At 40.0% G+C, this 18,568-nt stretch overlaps 1 protein-coding gene across 6 annotated transcripts in view; it reads left to right on the top strand.

Annotated features, from left to right (window-relative positions):
* Positions 1-17,108, top strand: part of TPD52 (tumor protein D52) — a 41,019-nt gene extending 23,911 nt beyond the window's left edge. For 2 of the 6 annotated variants that reach the window (XM_053977283.1, XM_053977306.1), the window contains exons 2-8: positions 4,835-4,950; positions 6,581-6,729; positions 7,626-7,727; positions 8,752-8,778; positions 13,080-13,121; positions 14,488-14,536; positions 15,646-17,108. In XM_053977283.1, the coding sequence (XP_053833258.1) occupies positions 4,835-4,950; positions 6,581-6,729; positions 7,626-7,727; positions 8,752-8,778; positions 13,080-13,121; positions 14,488-14,536; positions 15,646-15,762 (602 nt within the window). In that variant the 3' untranslated portion in view covers positions 15,763-17,108. The remainder of the gene's footprint in view (positions 1-4,834; positions 4,951-6,580; positions 6,730-7,625; positions 7,728-8,751; positions 8,779-13,079; positions 13,122-14,487; positions 14,537-15,645) is intronic. The other 4 variants (XM_053977290.1, XM_053977325.1, XM_053977298.1 and 1 more) reach the window with 2 other exon arrangements.
* Positions 17,109-18,568: the final 1,460 nt, after the last annotated feature.

The raw sequence follows: 18,568 nt of genomic DNA, 5'->3' as shown, positions 1-18,568 counted from the left end.
GTTATTTATTCAGCAGAAAGGCAGTTTGAGGGAAAATGAAGTGGCAAAAACAATTAGGAACAAAACTTCTCCTAGATTGGAATAATTTGCCTAGTTTGACTATTAGATTTTTTTGGGGGAGGAGGTAGAAATTGCATTTTTAGTAAGACTTCCGAGCTCTGGATAGTCTAAAATCTGCTTTTGCCTTAATACTGAAAATCTCACTGATTAACAAAAATGCCCTCTAAAACCTTTACTCCATTCCACCTAGCATTTAAAATGCTGCAAACCTTCCACCTGCAGATACTGCACTGGGACTGCCCTGTGCTGTGCTGCAATGGCATCCATTTAGTGCTTAACCCAATGAGTTTCTTGCTGGTAGCCTGTTGTACAGAGCAACTATAGCTGTGCTTTTCAACACATCCTAGTCTGGTTTTACTGTCGTCATTCCTTTCCACTCCTTGTTGCCAGATGTAATCTTCCAAAGTAATTTTAAATATAGAAAGCTTAGACCTACTTCAGGTGTGGCAAAGCAAAGTTACACAGGTGTTAATTTTATCGTAATGGGCTTGTTACTTAAAATTTTAAAGAAACATGCATCCCATGGGGAACCTCTGTGTGAACTATGACAACCCTCTCAGTGAACTTGATGAGCCAGGGGCTACTGGGAAACAGTGGTCAGCATTCACTTCTGCAATTACTGCATCTCCCAGCTCTTCTAAAGGAGAGGGGAAGCAACTCTCTGTGTCAGGTGATGATGCATCACCATTACCACCAGCCTTTTCTGGGCTTTATTTTCTTTTTCATTCACTTTGAATGAATATCTAATTAGCATTTGGGAGAAGCCCAAGAATTTTCTCCCCCAGGTTGAAGAAATATGTCTCTCTTTGGCTTCTTCACTGAGATAAATGGGAAGCACTTAAATCTGATCTTTCTTATATACTGCATAGTTAATATGCTCTGGAGTACTGTGTGTTACTCAAATGTTAAGAGTGGTTTTATACCTTTGCAACAGCTTGTTCTCCTGAACTGTAACACGCACCTTTTTTCTTTAGCTTTGCCAACCACAATGGCAAAGTGACAAGTGATAACCACAATGCTCATTCTGAGTGTTGCGTGCAGAACATCTTGGTGTAAAAAAAAGCTTTGTGGAGGTTAACCCACCCCCACCCTGAGGCTGCTCAACCAAAATGAAAAGTACTTCTTAAAATGGCTCCTGTTTGCTGCTGATCTCTGAATTCAGACTGGGGAGGTAGGGACTTCTGGTCAAAATGGAGCATGAACTTGAATTGAAACTGGCCAAAGCAAACCACAAATCAGAAAAACTGAGTGTTAATTGAATTACTCTAATGCTTTGCCTACCCTGGCAGAATAATAGGGATTTAAATGCCATTTCCCTGAATGTGAACCATGGAATCCTAATCAACTAACTTGCTCATGTCTTTATTTGGTTCATTTAAGTAGATCTAATAAACTGCTGGGGAAATATGTTAATCTTGGGAATACAGACGTAAAAACTGACCTTAAAGCTAGGTATGTTTTCTCAATACTATCTAAGTCTTTATGATTTTTATCCCCAAACAGATTTTTATTCTGTTTGAGAGACATGAAATGTTCAGTTAAACTTGGTTATAACAGAGTACCAAATGACTGAATTTTAAGTCCTTCACAATCTAATGATGCACGAGAACTAACATAATGAAAGGTAACAAGTTGAAAGTCGTAATAATAATTTTACATAGCAATATAAAATAATAATAGCAACAGTTCTGTTGGCAAAAAAGATCACAAGTGAGAAATACTCTCTCAGTAGTAGTTTGAGCCAAAGCATTTCCATCTGTTGGCTGATTGCTGATTTCCTGGTTTCTTGCCCCATAGAAAGATCTAAGGTGGGCTGTGCACGTTTCCTTATGAAGTTTTTTCAATGCCAGGATCTTACTGGCTGTCAGCCCTAGTTTATGGGATACATTTGGATTGTAGCCACACCATTGTGGAGGTCTGCGGGTTGTTAGCTTTGTAGAAAACTGCTCCTTGGTCAGATGGCCCAGTGCAGCCTTGCCCATAGAATGGATGATCCCTGTGTCCTGCAGGTATTGAACTGAGGAATGGGAGCAAAAGGAACAGAGGGGTGAGCAGTGACAGGAGAGAGAGCGGAGCTGCCAGAATGAAGATTGATGGGAAAGTGTTAGTATACTTAATGTGGAGCTCAAAAAAGTAATAAATGGAAGGGGCTCAGAAGGCAAGAAGAGGAAGGCATGGTCAGTTGTGCAGGGTGAGCTATGGAGGAGTCTGAATAGCAGTGATTTCCTGTTTCCCTAAAAACTCCAGGAATGTGAAGGGGAGGAGAGAGGGATCGTTCCCTTGCTTCTTGCATTGTGCCTTAAATTCTGTTTGATAGGCAAGAAGCAGAACAGTCTTAAAAATGAGTTTTCCAAAGAGAAGCTACGTTCCCCAAATGGAAGCTGTTGCTGCAGGAGACAGTCTGGCATGTTTTCTTACTGGTGGATTCACTTGATCTATTTTCGGTGATTTAATCCAGATGACTTCTCATAATCAGATTGAACAGACTTTCAGCTGGTTTTGCTAATGCTCTTGGAGTCAGGGTGATTTTGGTACTTGCAAACTTTCTGAAATGGCTTTGTGGTGGCAAGCAAGTGGTCCCTGAAGGGCTGCAGGTGAGAGCAAGGTCAGGAGTCACAGTAGAACATACTGAGGGGGTGTAGGGTGTGGAGGAGAAGCACAGTTCAAATTGTTTTGCTTCAGGGTAGGTTTATGTAATTAATACGTTAAATAGCAATTTAACAAAAAGGTGTGGTATTCTTAACTGTTAAGGAAATACGTTGATGCATAAAACAAAAGATATCTGATTGTGAGACATATTCCTTTGTTTTGGGTGCCATAGTGCTATGCTTTGGTTTGGCCATTAGACTTTGAAGTTCTTACTGCCCTAGATTTTTGACACAAATTAGTGTATTGGGAAACCCACAGGACCTACATTATGTTTGTGTAGAAGACACTTGTAAATCTCTGGGAAAACGTGGCACAGATCTCATGAATAAATGCAGAATTAGGTTTAATTTTCTTCCTGTAGGCTTCCTTCTCAGTGCACTTGGTAGTAACAGCATTCACAAAAGTCCTATCCATATAGCAGTGTGCTTCTAGAGGACAAGTGTTCTGGACACAGATACGGGCAGACAACATACTGTTTTGGAAAGAATTTGTGGAATTGACTTTTACCTGAGTTGAGTAATTTGATCCAAGAACAAGGTTTCTTCTTTTTTCGGCTTGGCAGCTGCTAGGACCATGTTTCATAGAATGCATACAACTAATTACAGACTCACAGAATCTTTTTTTCCCCTGATTTTTAAGGTGATTGTGATGTAGCTGTTGGATATGAAACCTCACAGCAAAATCATAGTGGTGATTAATGAGTTTTTGATTCCCAAAGGATAGTATGGAGTGCCACCAGAAGCTCCTGAAATGAGAATGGAATTTTATTGGTTAGATGGTTAATTTCTATAGTAATTAATAGGAAATGTTACTTAATGCATCTTCAACTTAGATAAATGATATATTTTTGTACATATACACACACACATGCATAAATCTATACACACACACACGTATATATGTATACATACACACACTCTTCCTCGCTCCTTATTAACAGACAATCCTGATCTCTTTCCTCTTTTAAGATTTTTATTTGGCTTCTTTTTTTTTTTTATTATCTATAAGGCTGTTTTATGTCTTGAATAGAGAATTACTTCTGGGAATCCACAACCACTCCAGCACACAGTCTCCCTGCAAGCTAGTCTCTGTAATTAGGACAGAATTCCTTGATTTTGGCAAACTTTATGTTGAAGTGTCAGCTACAAAGACTCAAAATGGGAACTCTTTTGCTGGAAATTTTGTTGCATAAAAGGTGTTTAAAATGGTCTTACTGCAAGCACTAAGGAGTAAAAAACCAAATTATTAAAGTTATTGCATCGTAGTAATACAAATAATATCATCCTCCTTCCTTGCCCTGAAGCTGTGAAAGCAATAGTTGAGGAAAACCATGGGGATGTTTGTTGTTTGTATAGGAATTTGGCAGAGTTTTGGTTTGTGGGTTTGGAAGAGGAAGAGGCAGCAGTTTGTATCAGTCCCTTCTCAGTACTCTCCTGCTTTGAAGCAACAGCCTTTTGTTCCCAAGCTCTGTCCCTGGGTGTGCCATCTGTCTTAAGGTCCAGGTGCAAACCAGCAGCTTACTTCCAGTTCCATGATATCTGCAACCTTCTTGGCACTGTGGTCCCAGTTACTAGGGACAGGGAGATCAAGCAGGGTACAGAGTTCATACTTGCAGTGCAGTAGTTTTCTTCACTGTTTTTAACCTGGCTTGTGGCTGCACCCAGTGTGCTCAGAATGGACACTTTAAAATCTGATGTAGAGAGTAGTAAGGGAGGGAGCCTCTGCACTGGCCTTGAGCATCTCCAGCACTTCCAGAGTTTCTGTGCCAGATGAATGAGAGACCAGAGTGTGCACAGACTCCTGGGCAGGGTTGTGTAGGAAAGACTGGTTGGGACGTAGCGTTCTGTGTCTTGGTTTCTCTCACAGAGTAGTAGGATGTGTTGTTCTCAACAGGTTTCCAGTCTCCTATTATAGCAGTAGTTGCCATTATATTGAGCTTTAATAGAGCTTGATAGAATGAAATATAAAATGCCTTTGGTTTCCTTTCTGTATTTGGGGAGCATGATTTTGGTGTCCTCTCATCAGTTTTTTTTTGTGCACTGGCACAAAAGAGCTGTGTGCTAATGTTAGCTGCTGTTTGGCAGACTTGTGATAATCTGACTTTTAATGCTTTATTCATCTCAAGGGCTGCTGAGGAGTGACTCTATACCTGAGGTTGGAGAGGATGCTGCTGCTACAATCAGTATGGCAGAAACACTCTCAGAAGAAGAACGGGATGAGCTAAGAAAAGAGCTTGCCAAGGTAATTCTTTTGCAAATAGCTCTTAAACTTGTTTTGATAATGAAAATCTGGGATAATGTTATCTTTGAACATACAGTTAATGCTTTGCACAGTTATTCTGTGAGTGTCTAAAGCTGGCACTCTTGTGTACTGCACAGATAGGAAGGAAGGGTGTCAAGGAGAAAAGAACAGCTAGTTCTAGTGATGAGGAATTAAGCTGGAAGTGCTGAATGTATAGATTTTAAACTAAGATGCATAAATACCTAACCCTTTTTTTTTTTTTTTCCTTGAGTGAGAAGGGAGTAAATCAGCAAAGAGAACATGGTTGGAAGGCAAAACCCAAGTATTGTCTCAACTGGTGTGGAGTAGCTAAAGCTGTTTCTTTCAGGAAGAATGCTTTGTAGTAGTATCTGTATATGTGCTGTATTGCTAATGTCTAACCGTGTTAGTGTTCTTGTCCATAACAGAGTATTTTAAGAGTGAGAAAAAGTAGCATTCTTTGAAGAACAGACAGGCAAATATTCAAGCCTGATACATGCCAAAGTCATGCCTTATTAAGCAGCCAGTCTTTTTTCTTTAGTAGCTGTATGGGACTTTAGGACCCTTATGGAAGACACTAATTTAAGCCTAAGGTTAGCAAACAAAGGTTAACTTTAAATTAAGCACATTTAATACATTCATGTATTTGGAAGTCCTGAGTACCATTTCATGCCAAAGATAAGTGAGGGTGGGCTGGTCCTGCTAGGATATGTCATGCTGGACTTCAGACAGATGTCCAAAACAGAGATGCATTGAAGATACTGTAAGGAGTACAGTAAGGAGCTGTACTCCTGTAAGGAGCTTAAATGAGTGGGCAGCCTGCTGCTCTAAACTAGGGTGATCTTGCCTGGATGAGGATGTAAGATTGGAGGGATGCCCTTGCCTTTATACATATTACCTTAGTGCTTCTGTCACTTCTATAAAGCTCACAGAATGGTATTGTAGAACTGTGCTGACATCTCTGGTCATGTTTCCAGGAGAGGCTTAAGTGACCATCTGAGTAAAGAAGGAAGTATACAAACAATATTGTTTTCTAGTTACAGAGCAGGTGCTGTGTGTTGTGTGCTTGTGTGGGTTTTGACTGCTCAGTCTGACACCATTTCCACACATGCTCTGGGGAAGTCACTCCTGTGGCTGGATCCAGTCTACAGGTGCTGGCTTAAGCCACAAAAGGACCTTTCTGTTGAAGCAAGGAGACAAAATGTGTGTGTGGATCAGACATACTCTGAGCTTCCTGATACTGGTCACACATTGGGATATCTTCTGATATAGAATAGAATACAGGCTTGGCAATTGTCCCACGTTTGACTAATCTTCAACCTTTACATATCATAGGTAATAATTTCTAACTGTGCAATCTTTTAGTTACCAACTTCCTTGTATATATTCCAGTAACAGCTAGCTGCAGGTAGATTACTTTCTCACTAGCTTTTGTAGTGTCTGTTAGATTTCCCTTTTAGTATTTAGGAATGACTGTGAGGCAATGTTAAAAACCTCTGTTAGCCCTCCCATTACTGATGTCTAGTAGATGCTTTAAAGAAATACATAGTTAAATGGTTGGGTGTATTCCTTGTTAACTGCTAACCATGTGTTAACAACTCTCATGCCACAGGTGGAAGAGGAAATCCAGACGCTCTCACAAGTGCTAGCTGCCAAAGAGAAGCATCTAGCAGAAATCAAGAGAAAGCTGGGAATTAACTCACTACAGGAACTAAAGCAGAACATTACCAAAAGCTGGCAAGATGTTACATCAACCACAGCGTATGTACCAGCTCATGATGATTGTTAAGACTGTTGAATTGAAAACTGTTTAGATCTTGTGTCATGTCTAAACAGTCTGTTCTTGTGAAATGAGTATAAATAACACAAAGTTAAGTTGTATTAAAACTTCTCTGGGTAAGTCAACATAGACTTTTCAAAAAGAAGAACACTGCAAGCCATATCTCATGTGAAAGAGGAATGATTGACCAAAATATGGGCTATTCTAGCACACTTTTTTTGGTCTGATAGGTCTGAGATACCAAGGTGTCCTAAATCCAACAAAATACCTTCTTTTCCACCCTGAAAAATTGTTGTAAACTGAGCCCATACAGCAAGAGTATGAAGTCACAGTTACTGTTCTTGCCAAACACAATTGTTAGCTTAAGGTCTAGAGCAAGCTGCCTTCTGCAATTAATAACCACAGAATGTCACAAGATGTACCTCAGACTTTTTATGGTGAATTTTATTGACAGAACTGTGTGGTACAAGAATTTAGATACTTTGCACAGAAAATAGACCTTTTTCGGTGTGTGTGCATAGTTATGTTTATTTGTGTTTTGTTTTCTTTTGGTTTTTTTTGAGTTTCTTTTTTTCCTTGATTGGGGTGTTTTCTGTGAGAGTTTATTTTGTATTTTAATAAATCCTACAACAGCAGATAGCATCTGTTCTAGGGGTGGGGTAGTAGGTGCATGTTGGTGAACTGCATCTGGTCAGAGCTGGCAGAGATGCTATAAGCCAGAAGGGACTGCAAAGGCTCAAAATAATATCTTAAGCAGGCTTTCCATTTGACCCCAAAGCTGAAGTGTACCTCTGCATTTAATACAAATAGACACACACTAAAAGTTTCCTTATGTGTCTTATTAAAATAACTAAAAACTAAATGTTTTTCTGAACAGATACAAGAGAACATCAGAAACCCTGTCTCAGGCTGGTCAGAAGGCTTCTGCTGCTTTTTCTTCTGTTGGTTCAGTCATAACCAAGAAATTTGAAGATGTCAGGTAGGTTTATTTACCTTTTCCCAAGTAATTGCATTTTTTATTTAAGCAGATGATCGCTGCAATAAATTTATGCTGTTAATATACCTAGTGCTTCTAATAGCTAATCTATCAAGAGCCTTCAGCAACTGTTTTAGGGGAGGTAAGAGACTCGCTGCAGAATCTGCTTGAATGTCCCCACTGATGCTGAGGAGTTCTGTGTGGTGTGTGTTTTATGTAGGGAAGAGAAGTGATGTGTGCTACTACCTCCACTGCTGCTCTTACTTCTCTGGTGTGATTGCAGGTGGCACTGTCTGCCTGCCTCTGTGGGATACACATAGCACTGTCATTTCTGCTCGCTTTCTCAGCTTGTGGAATATTATATTTAAACAACTAATATCTTTAACTGTTTGTGTTTTGTTGTTCTGCTATTTTTAGTCGTTGTTGGTTTTTGTTTGGGTTTTTGTTTGTTTTTGTTTTGTGTGTTGATTCCTTCCAGGTGTGTTTTATTTCTTTCTAAGCTGTTCTGCCTTATAGAAGTGGCTTGATTTTATTACATTTTTAAGAGACTATTGGCACTTTTTAATTCTTAACTATTCTTGGCATGCAACGTATTTTGACTTTGTGCCAAATGACACAGCCCTTCATACACATTAGGTAAGTCTGCCAAGTCATTTTTAGAACTATTCTGAGCTGCTTGCAAAAATCCTGCTGGATGCAATACAGTCAAGATGCTTAGCTTACAATTCCTTGATTATATAATTCTTACTACTGGAACCTATACAATTATTCATCTCCACAGGTAATTTATTTGTTTTAAACTTATTTTTCAGTTATTGGGCAAATAAAAATTCACACATTCTCACAGAATATTGCTGCTTTGGCAGCAGTGTAATAAAATCAGCCATTTTAAAGTGCTGCCATTAACTTCTTGCTTTTTGAAGTCTAGTGAGAAAATGCTTTGAGTACAGCTACACAGTTACAGATTTTTCTTTAGATTTATCAGAACTTCATTTCTCTCTTTAATGCTTACTCTGGCATTGTGCAGACTACAGGCATTTTCACATTCCTTTAGGTAAGGTGGGCACAAGAATTGCTTCTCAAAACTAAGCATGTAGTCAGGCTGTCTCCATTAAAGTTTTTGATTTACATTTTGTCTGCAAAAGGTAATTTATTCTTTTCTTCAGTGTTAGTAAGGGTAAAACTGAAGCCCTTTTAATGTCAGGGAAGATGTTTCTTCATGTTCACATGGTAACTATCTCAGAACATGAAATCTTGAGTATACATAATTAATTAGTCTCTCTTCCTTGTTAGAAAGAAACCCACCAAATGATTCTGCAAGGTTTTTTATCAGGAGACAGAATATGGTGTTGAGGTCAATGGCATGCAGGATTCCTCCTTCTTTGTCTGTGCAGTGTTTGTGCTGTAGCAGAGTAGAGATTTTCCCCTTTTTGTGTCTATTACAATGGCTGTGTAGCATTGTGGTTCTAACTGAATTACTAGAGTCTAAATGTAGTTTATACATTCTTTGTTCATAGTTTGTTCAGTGAAACAGTCCTTGAGTTGATTACTTCAGCAGTGCCAGTATTTTAGTTACTTCATCTACATTACCTTTGATCTAAGCAAATACTCAGTGTGTTCAGCAGTTAAAATTCCTGTGTAACAACTTCCGTCCATTGCCTCTCAGCCCATCTATGCACACCTGAGTCTGACTTAATCTTTTCTGTACTCCCCCACTAAGTAGCTAAAGACAGCAGTAGGATCTCTATAAAGATGTTGGGATTTGGCTCCTAGAGTACTAACTGGGAGCTGTTGTCCCAGGGGAGGAGACGGGCAGAGGCTATGAGAACTCAGACTCTGAAGTGAGCTCAGTTTGATCAGGTATAAGAATAGTAGCCAGTCTCAAATATGTCCTGTTCAGCATCAGTGAGACAGTGGGAACCTGGAAGACTTCTCTGTTCCTTCTGGATGCAGAGCTCAGCTGCTCACTTAACAGGAGTCACTTTTCTACCATAAGGCTGCAGTGTTCCCCAATTAGTATTGGACTATTGCACTGGACAAGGACAAGCACAGACTCAGAGCTGTCTTCTACTTCAGGAATACCTTAAGAGTGTCCTGATTACTCCAGTTAGTGGCTCGTGGGTGTTGAGTACTCTTATCAGAAACCAGGCCGCTGGGAAAGAACGTAACAGTATCAGAGAAGTCTGCACTTTTGGTGTGCTTCTCAGGGAGAATCATGGTGACGGGAATGCAAGGTATTGTTATAAATTCAGGGGTAACTGTGTTTAGAAAACAAAATGAAAGTGTGAAGAATTAGTGCTGTTGAAGATCTTAGTTGCACTTGAAACAAAATATTAAAGATGTTTTTCATGAGAACAAAATTCATCTGGAATTCAGCCAGTGAATTCAGGTCCGAAGGTTATATGACTACTCAAGGGCAAGTCTGAGCTTCAGAAAGGTTTAGATGCCTAAATTCTTTCCTGGAAGTGAGAGTTGATGGGCCTGATACTTATTTGAACTTAAACTGAATACGCATGTGCATTTTTGTTCTTAAACTCTTACACTGGCTTCATTGTGGCTGCACCTTCCCTTGTATTGTTTTGGTTGAGGGACTTCTCAGCTATAGTGGTGTGTTTTCTTCCATGTTGGACTATTTCTACATATTCCATGTAGCAAACATCACACAGGTCTTTATTTGGGCACTGCAAAGTGATTTAATAGGGAGTTGCAAAAGGGAGTGAGGCAGCTCCTGGAGCTGTGATTTTGGAAACTACTGAAATGGAGAGTAAGGGAGGACTGGTAGTGCAATGTCAGTGTATTTTTGCTTCCCTTTTGTATTTGTTTCCTCTGCTCTTTGTTAATGATGAAAATGAACGCTCTTCCATCTTAGGTTTCCCTTAATACCTTTATTCTCTTTGTAAGAATTTGTTGAAGTTTTGATGAGCTAACCTTCCTTCTGTAGGCAACATCAGTATTCTGTGCAAAGCAGTAGTACCAAGATGTAGCTTCTGAGCAGTCATGACTTTGCTCTTCTTGCACTGCATCCCTATAATGGAGCAAAGTCCATCTTTGCCTCTGTCTGAGATTGCAGAATAACTTTCTTTGCTTGCTTTAGAAGTCTAATCTATGATCATGGATTCCTAAATACCATAACATATCAGCATATCAGCTGGAAATTTAACTACAAAGTAACTAGCTACTGTATATGTTAAGCTATATTTTCTAGACTGGGACTCTGGCATACCTCCTTGTGCCTTTTTAAAATGTGGGGCAATGGAGTAGCTTCAAAAAATTATTGTGTAGAGGATAAGAAAGCTTTAATACAATACAAAATACATGGAAGACTGGAGAGCAGCTTACTGTGCCTTTTTTATTTATTGTCTTTTTTAAGCTAGGGGTTTACTTTCAAACATTGGAAAGAGGGCTTGTCTTTCAAACTGCCCAGGTTGATGGCCTAGTTGAGTGAGTGCTTTAGTGTGGCATTCTGTCATTTGGGAAAGAAATAAAAGTTCTCTTCTTCATAAAGCTGTTCAAGGCTTAATTGTGCCTTTTGCATTACCTGAAGAATAGGTGGTTTATGTTTAAAAAAATCAACTGCATTTATCTAATTCAGTTCTCCTGCAAACCAGATCATTATATGATAAAACTATGTAATATCTTATGGTGTTATTTTGCAAACTGGATACTGAGGGTATACAGAACTGTATTGTCCATCAGCAAGTAAATTTTTCATAAATATGTGAATAGTTCTTCTATTAAATGATGTCTGAGATGAAACTAAACTTTCGTAAACTTGTAACTAAAATGTTAAAACATCTGTGATACACTAGAGGTTGTTGTTTTTCGGTGTGAGCTATTCTACAATTCTACAGTTTGTAAATATATGTATTTAATCCTCTTTAGCCTTAAACTTCTTGCAGGGAGAAACTTCTTGCAGCATGAGGGAAATTGGCTGAGCATTGACTGAAACTAGTTAGTGTCAGTGTAGCTCTATAATAAAACCTGCCATGTAGCAAGCCCAGAACTTGTAGTAATCCACATTACAGTGAAGAATATATATTACAGTCCAGAAGACAATCAGCTTGTCTGTGATCTGGAAAAGCCTCTGGAAGCCAGACCATCCATAAGAATGAACCACAGGAGAAATGGGGTTGGGGAAATAGATGAAACATAGCTATGCATTACTGAAGTGTCAGGAAAACATCTGGCCTTGTGTATTTGATTCCCAGTATGCTGTAACTACAAATCAACCTATAGTTGTGCATTTGCCTTAAGGGATCCCAACCTTTTTTTCTATCATGGTATTTTACTTATAAGCCTTCATAAAGAATCTCTTAAAACTTTTTCTGCAATAAACATAGAACTTTTTTTCTTCTATGAATGTATCTTCCATTGATAGTGCTGAGATGCTAATTGTAAGTTTGGTGGTACATTTTATGAGAGCTGTTTCCCTTCCCTCCTCTCCTCCCCCAGCAACTGCCTGGAAAGTATTCTCTTGAAAGACATCATAAAGCCCAGACAAATTTCAACGTTCCATATATAGTTATGAAAAACTGAGATCATCATTTGTAATAGTTCTAAGTTACTGTTGTGGTATTTGGTAAGAATTATTTAATGTGTAAGGCTTGTTTGTATCTGCAGTAAACAGGGATTTCCTGTAGGGAACTAAATTAAATGTGTGGTAGTGGTGTTGAGGCTATTCAGGAGCTCCTTCATCTATATTCAATTACCTTCTAGGGGTAGATGTGTTTTCTTGCTAGACAAACAATAACTGTATAACAACACTGGCAGGTTATAGAAATCCTCCGTGAATTGCAGAACACAGGACTAGGACTTTATCCTGCTCCCAGCATAAACCTCACCTTGAATACTGACTGATGTGACTGCTTTTGTTGATTAATGAGTAGATAATTTGTATCGATGAGTATAAAAAACTTGTACTGAATGTAAATGGAAGCCTTCTGGATATAGAGATAATTTTTTCAGTAGGAAGATTAGCTGATAAATAAGATTCTCAAGTGTTTGCTACTGCTATTGCCAAAACTGTAAATGCAGCATGACTCCTGTTGCTTGAGAAGCTTAAGGAGCAGACAGACTGTTGCAGCTAAGCAGAACAAGTACTAACAAGCATGGCACTTGAATCTTTCTAAAAGAGAAAAAGGTTGCTGCAGCTTTTGCTTTGATGTACTTGTGTATGTGTGTGTGCATGGCTAAGCAATTTAAGAAAGCAAACCCAAGTAGTTACTAAGACTGTGTAAGACTGTTTGGCTGTTTACCAGAGATTGTTTACAGAAGTCAGCTCTCTAAGCCAATTTCTTCTCAATGTAATACTTAAACTAACGTGTGACTTTCTTTTCTCTTAATGCTGGCATTTAGTATACGCTCCATACAACATTCAATTAGTATGCCTATTATGAGGTAATGTATGCATAATCCAGCTGTTTGGTTTACTTATTTTCATGTGTGGAATCAAGTCAGATTGAACTTAAGTCAGCTAACATAGTTTTATAAAAACCAAAAAAAACCCACCCAGGTTTGTAGTGGATTTCTTGTACTAACATATAGGATAAAATTTGTTTTATTTCTGGTTAACGGAGGTGGTTAACAAACATCTGGAAAGTGACATTTCCCTACTATTTGGAAAACTATAACAGCTTTTCCCTGTCTATTAGAGGTAATGCTATTAAGGGATTCCAAGTTTAAAAGGCAGTAGCTTGGCATATGTTTTTGAAAATGAAAGTGAGTAAAAAAACCCTGTGGTTTCACAAAAAGTCTCTTGGTGATCTGGGGTGCTTGCCTTTTCTCTCCGCTTGCTTGGCACTATGTCCCTCTGTATCCTGAGAGTCTGGTTTGATGCATGTGTCACTGCGTGCTTTCCCAAGGGAAGAGAGCGCAGCTAAGTGTGGGTGACCTACACAGATGCCAAGCAAAGGAAGAAGGGAAGCTGTAGGCGTCTTTTGAAAAACACCCTTGTCTTCAATATTTATATAATACATTTTTGGGTAATCCTTAGTCCTGGTCCACTGAAGGCAAGCATTTTCCATCCTACGTAAAGGCAGAAAAAGTGTACAAAGTGTTGTACAAATTTGCATGTGGCAGTGACAGCTACTTGGAGCATTAAGTCACTCTTCTGACCCTAATGAATTATACACCAGCCCTCAGCACTGGAAATCCCAAGCTGTCCTGCTTTTTGTATGCAGAACTTACTATTTGTAATTACGGCTGCCTTTGGCACTTGAAGGCAAGGAAGAGTCTCACTTAAATTTTAACATGTTAGCAGAAAACGCCACTGTGAACCATGTTTTATTTATTGAACATGTAGCAAAGTAAACTGAACTAGTTTTCCTGTAAAAAGTGAAAAACTCTGATGAGCTCTCTTCAGCAATAATGAATTAGGCTAACCAGAAGTGATGACTAAGATTTTCTGAACAAATGCTTTAAGCCAGAAACGTGTTTGAAATGACTGCGAATAATAAGCTAAACCTAAAATACCTGCTAGTTCTCCCTTCCGTGTTGATAGGAAGGATCCTATCGCTGGACCTGGCAATGTTTAATTGACAAAGATGAAAGTGAGCCTACAATTTGAGTATGTTTGAATTTTAGTTTTGTAGTACTTGGGGGGATTCAGATGTAAACTATTTTGAGGCTATCTTTAAAAAAGGGAAAGAGCCCCAAACAAATCTCATGTTACTGTTGGGAAAAAGGAACTTGCTTGTTTTGTGATGTTCATATGTTAATTAGATGTGGGTTTAATACTGTGGTTCCTTTTTTTTTATTTTTGTAGAAATTCTCCTACTTTCAAATCCTTTGAGGAAAAGGTTGAAAACTTCAAGGTAAGAATTTCTAAAACACTTTGATGATTGTGCAGCTGTGGATGTAGAGAAAAGACTCAAGTGGATTCTGGGCAGCCTATTTTTTAGTTACTGGTAAACTGTTAAAGAGGTGCTTAGAGGAACATCTTTTTAAGTCCTGTGGAAATGGTTTCTCTGCCTAATGATTTGCAAATAAAGTAATGGGCTGCCTGTACCTCATACAGGAGGATGCCTTTAGAAGAAAGTATAGCCAGCTGACCTGCACAAACAGCTAGTATTAGGTATGCAAAATAATTAATATCTAATCTAGGTATCCAAAATTATCTAGGCTTTTATTTAATGCCTTTCTCGGGACTAGTGTCCTACACAGGAGAATACCTTGGGATACATCTCTCATTTCTGGCATAAAAGACAAAAGGCCTTTGCACCTTAATTTTAGCTTCACTCCTGAAAGCCTCAAGTGCCAGAAACCACCATTAATAACTTCTCCAGCTAAAAACTCACTTAAAAAATAACTAATCTGTGTAATCAGAACCAGATTTTACTTCTCCTGGGCACACTGGGCTGGATGAGAAGCATGCAAGTGATAGCAAGGGGAACTGGGCCTTCTCTTGCAACTAATTGGCATTTCCACCCCTGCAGTCCCACAGAGCATATGCTGTGGAGGGGAGTGAAAAGGCAAACGTGTTACATTAGAAATAACATAGTTGCTCTGCTCCTCTGAAGATCTCAGGATTTGCTCTTCAGACTCAAAACTGTCCAGAGTTCTTTCTTGAGAAATAAAGTAGCGAGTTTTAACTCTGAATCTCTTAAATAAGCATGGTTTGAAAGGCTTCATACCTTTATCCGTTTGTAACTGAGGGTGTGTCAACCTTTGGACTCTGGAATCAGCCCTGGAATAAGGGCTGCTTCATGTATCTCAAAGTCAAAGGGAGATTCATCTCCCTTTGAGTGTTTTCTGCCAGATACATACAGATTTATTTTAAGAACATTGTGGAGGTCTCCTAGACCTGGAAAAGCTGCTTTGTTGAAAAGAGTTGTTAAACCAGACGTACTGGTTTTGTACAGTTAAGCATTTTTGACATGCCAACTAACTATTGTGCTTTGTTGGGGCTCTCTCTGTGTTCTAGTCTAAAGTTGGAGGAAGCAAACCTGCTGGAGGAGACTTTGGAGAAGTTCTCAACTCTGCTGCCAATGCTAGTGCCACAGAAACTATTGCAGAACAGACAGAGGAAGAGACCCACTGAGATTTCTGCCTCTGTTGTGCTACCCACTGCCAGATGCTGCAAGGAAAAACCAAGCACACTTGTAACAGTCTCTGCACTCTTTCCAGCAGATGTGCTTTTATTTAGCACGTAGTTATTTTACCTGATTAACTGATACCAAGCTTGTTTGTGGGTTCAAAATATTTTTGAAACTAAACTACATTGTTTGGGGTTTTGTGTGGGCAGGGGAATTTCTATGCCTTTCAAGCATTTAAAGGACTTACCTGTAATTTGAAGACAACCTTTAAAATATAGCAATGAAAGAAACTCTTTTGAGAAGTTAATTATATTGTACAGATACTGTGGATACATATTTTCTTTTCAATCTGTAATTACTGCACAACTTAATCCTTATGAATCTACTGCTGCTGCCAAACTGAAGGTTGTTACTTCGCTCCCTTGTGATTGTTTCAGTTGAGTGTTGCCTGCAAGGGACACTGGACTAGGAGACTGGACAAGGAGAAAGGATCACTCCCAGCTAAAGAAAGGACTTCAGTTTCAGCAGGCTTTACACAAGTTACAGCAGGATCACACATGAGTAGGAATGTACTGTCTTTTGAGCGTGTTCCTCATACAGCAGGTGTGGATAGATAATAGAACATGTAAAACTTACCCATCTGTCCATGCATTGTCCACCTCAGAAACTTCTGACCAACGCAGATGGAAGCAAGATGCCTCAGTGCTGGTTTGGTTCAGTCACCATAGCATTTTCAGCCTTGTTTTTTTGTACAGGATGTCACTGTGGTAAGATAACACTCATCTGAACACTGGACCAGTCACAGATAGATTCATTCACATGTGGTAGTGTCATATTCACACTGACAAAGCATGGAATAGAAGAATAAGCCTGACCCCAGAAGTGGTTCTTTTTCAGTCATCAAGAGAATTGCTCCTATATCCTAATGTTGTTTCTCTTGTAGGCTGAACCCTGAAAACATCTGCTATACCATCTTACTCTTATTTTATGTATTTAAGGCCTGTACCTCAAGCAACACCCCTGCCCCAGAAGTCTGTTTTGAGAGGTGCACAGTGTCATTGCTCAGCTTAGCTTTCCTAAAAGATGTGTCCTCCTACATCATGTTTTGTCTGCTGTACTCCTCAAATTTGTTGTGTTTTATGTGTTTCTGCCACATGGTTAGAACATTTTATCACCATGCTTAGAACTGGAAACAAGTTTTGCTACATTTATGTGAAATCCATGAAACTTCAACTGCCACAGGTGTCTGGAGGAAAAAAAAGTTGGCTCCTGACAACCTTGCTAGCATGTCAGATGTAGAATGTGTGCTTAATTACAATGTGAGAAGCTTAATAAAAGCATATGTGAGGAATGTATTGTCCTGTGAACATGGGAGATAATGTAAATAAGTAAGGAAATTTTATTTCTAATTGAAGCAGTCCTTTAAGTTTGGTTCAGAGCAGTGCTGATAGATACTACTGTACTGCTGGGACTCTGCATGGCTGAGCTTGGCATTTCTAGAGAAGAGTGAGCCTAGGTTGCCTTCTAGTGGCTTACATAAAATTACAAATCACAGCACTGTTAGGGTTGTAAGGGATCTCTGGAATTCATCTAGTCCAAACTCCCTTTTGAGGCAGGGTCACCTCTGGAGCAGGTTGTACAGGACTGTGCCCAGGTGGGTTTTGAATGTCTCCAGAGAGTGAGAATCCAGGACCTTCTTCAGCAGCATGTTCTAGTGTTCTGCCACTACATAAAGTTAGAAAACAGGTTGACATATTCCCTCAGCCTCTGACAGGTCCAACTTAACAAAGGAACAGAGAATTGAATGGTTTAGAGAGAATGGAGCTCTTACTCTTTTGGGTCAGTACCATGTAGGGCAGGTTCTTCTGGAACATGATCCTTATTGGATGGGTCTTTTATTTATTTATCTAAATGACAAAGAGAAAGGTCATCTAGTCCAGAGTTGAGCTTTCTGTTTTCTGAAGGAAAGCCTTTTTTTTTTTAAGGCCACATGGCAGTCCTTTTATTGTAACACATTATTGCACTCCAGGAGCTTTTGCTGCATCTTCCTCTGCCCACAGCTTCCTTTCCTCGTGTGCAGGTGGCTTTGGGGCTGCTGTGACCACTGAAGCTTTGCTTTCAGGGCTGGTGTAGTTATCACAGAATTAATTAGGCTGGAAAATACCTCTGAGAGCAGGGAGTCCAACCTATGACCAAACAGGACCTTGTCAAGTAGACCATGGCACTAAGTGGGGCTCCAGAGGGGATGGCAGAAGGTTGTGTCAGGGAATGTTCAGGCTGGGTATTAGAAGGTTTTTCACGCAGAGGGTGTTTGTGCACTGGAACAGGCTCCCCAAGGAAGTGGTCACAGCACCAAGCTTGACAGACTTCAAGAAGTGTTTGGACAATGCTCTCAGGTACATGGTGTGACTCTTGGGGTGTCCTGTGCAGGATCAGGTGTTGAACTCCGTGATCCTTGTGGGTTCTGTCCAACTCAGGTTATTCAACGAAGTGTCACGTCCAGTCGTTCCTTAAACACCTCCAGGGACGGTGACTGCACCCCCTCCCTGGGCATTGCAAAGTGTAATAACCTTTTCCGTGAAGAAATTCCCCCAGATGTCCAACCCGCCCGTTCCCTGGCGCAGCTTCAGCTCTGTCCCCCCTGTCCCGCTGCTGTCGCTCGGGGGCAGCGCGGCGCCCGCCGTCCCTCACCCAAGATGGCGCCGCCCGCCTCAGCGCCGCGCGCTGCGCCTGCGCCCGGGGCGGAGGCACCGCCCCCGGTCAGTGATGGCGGCGGCGCTGCGGGGCCGCGCGGCTCGGCCATGGCGGGTG

Source organism: Vidua macroura, chromosome 1, assembly GCF_024509145.1.
Source record: "Vidua macroura isolate BioBank_ID:100142 chromosome 1, ASM2450914v1, whole genome shotgun sequence".
Classification (NCBI taxonomy): Eukaryota; Metazoa; Chordata; class Aves; order Passeriformes; family Viduidae; genus Vidua; species Vidua macroura.
The sequence above is the reverse complement of the archived record's forward strand: the minus strand, read 5'-3'. Positions and strand labels throughout refer to the sequence as shown.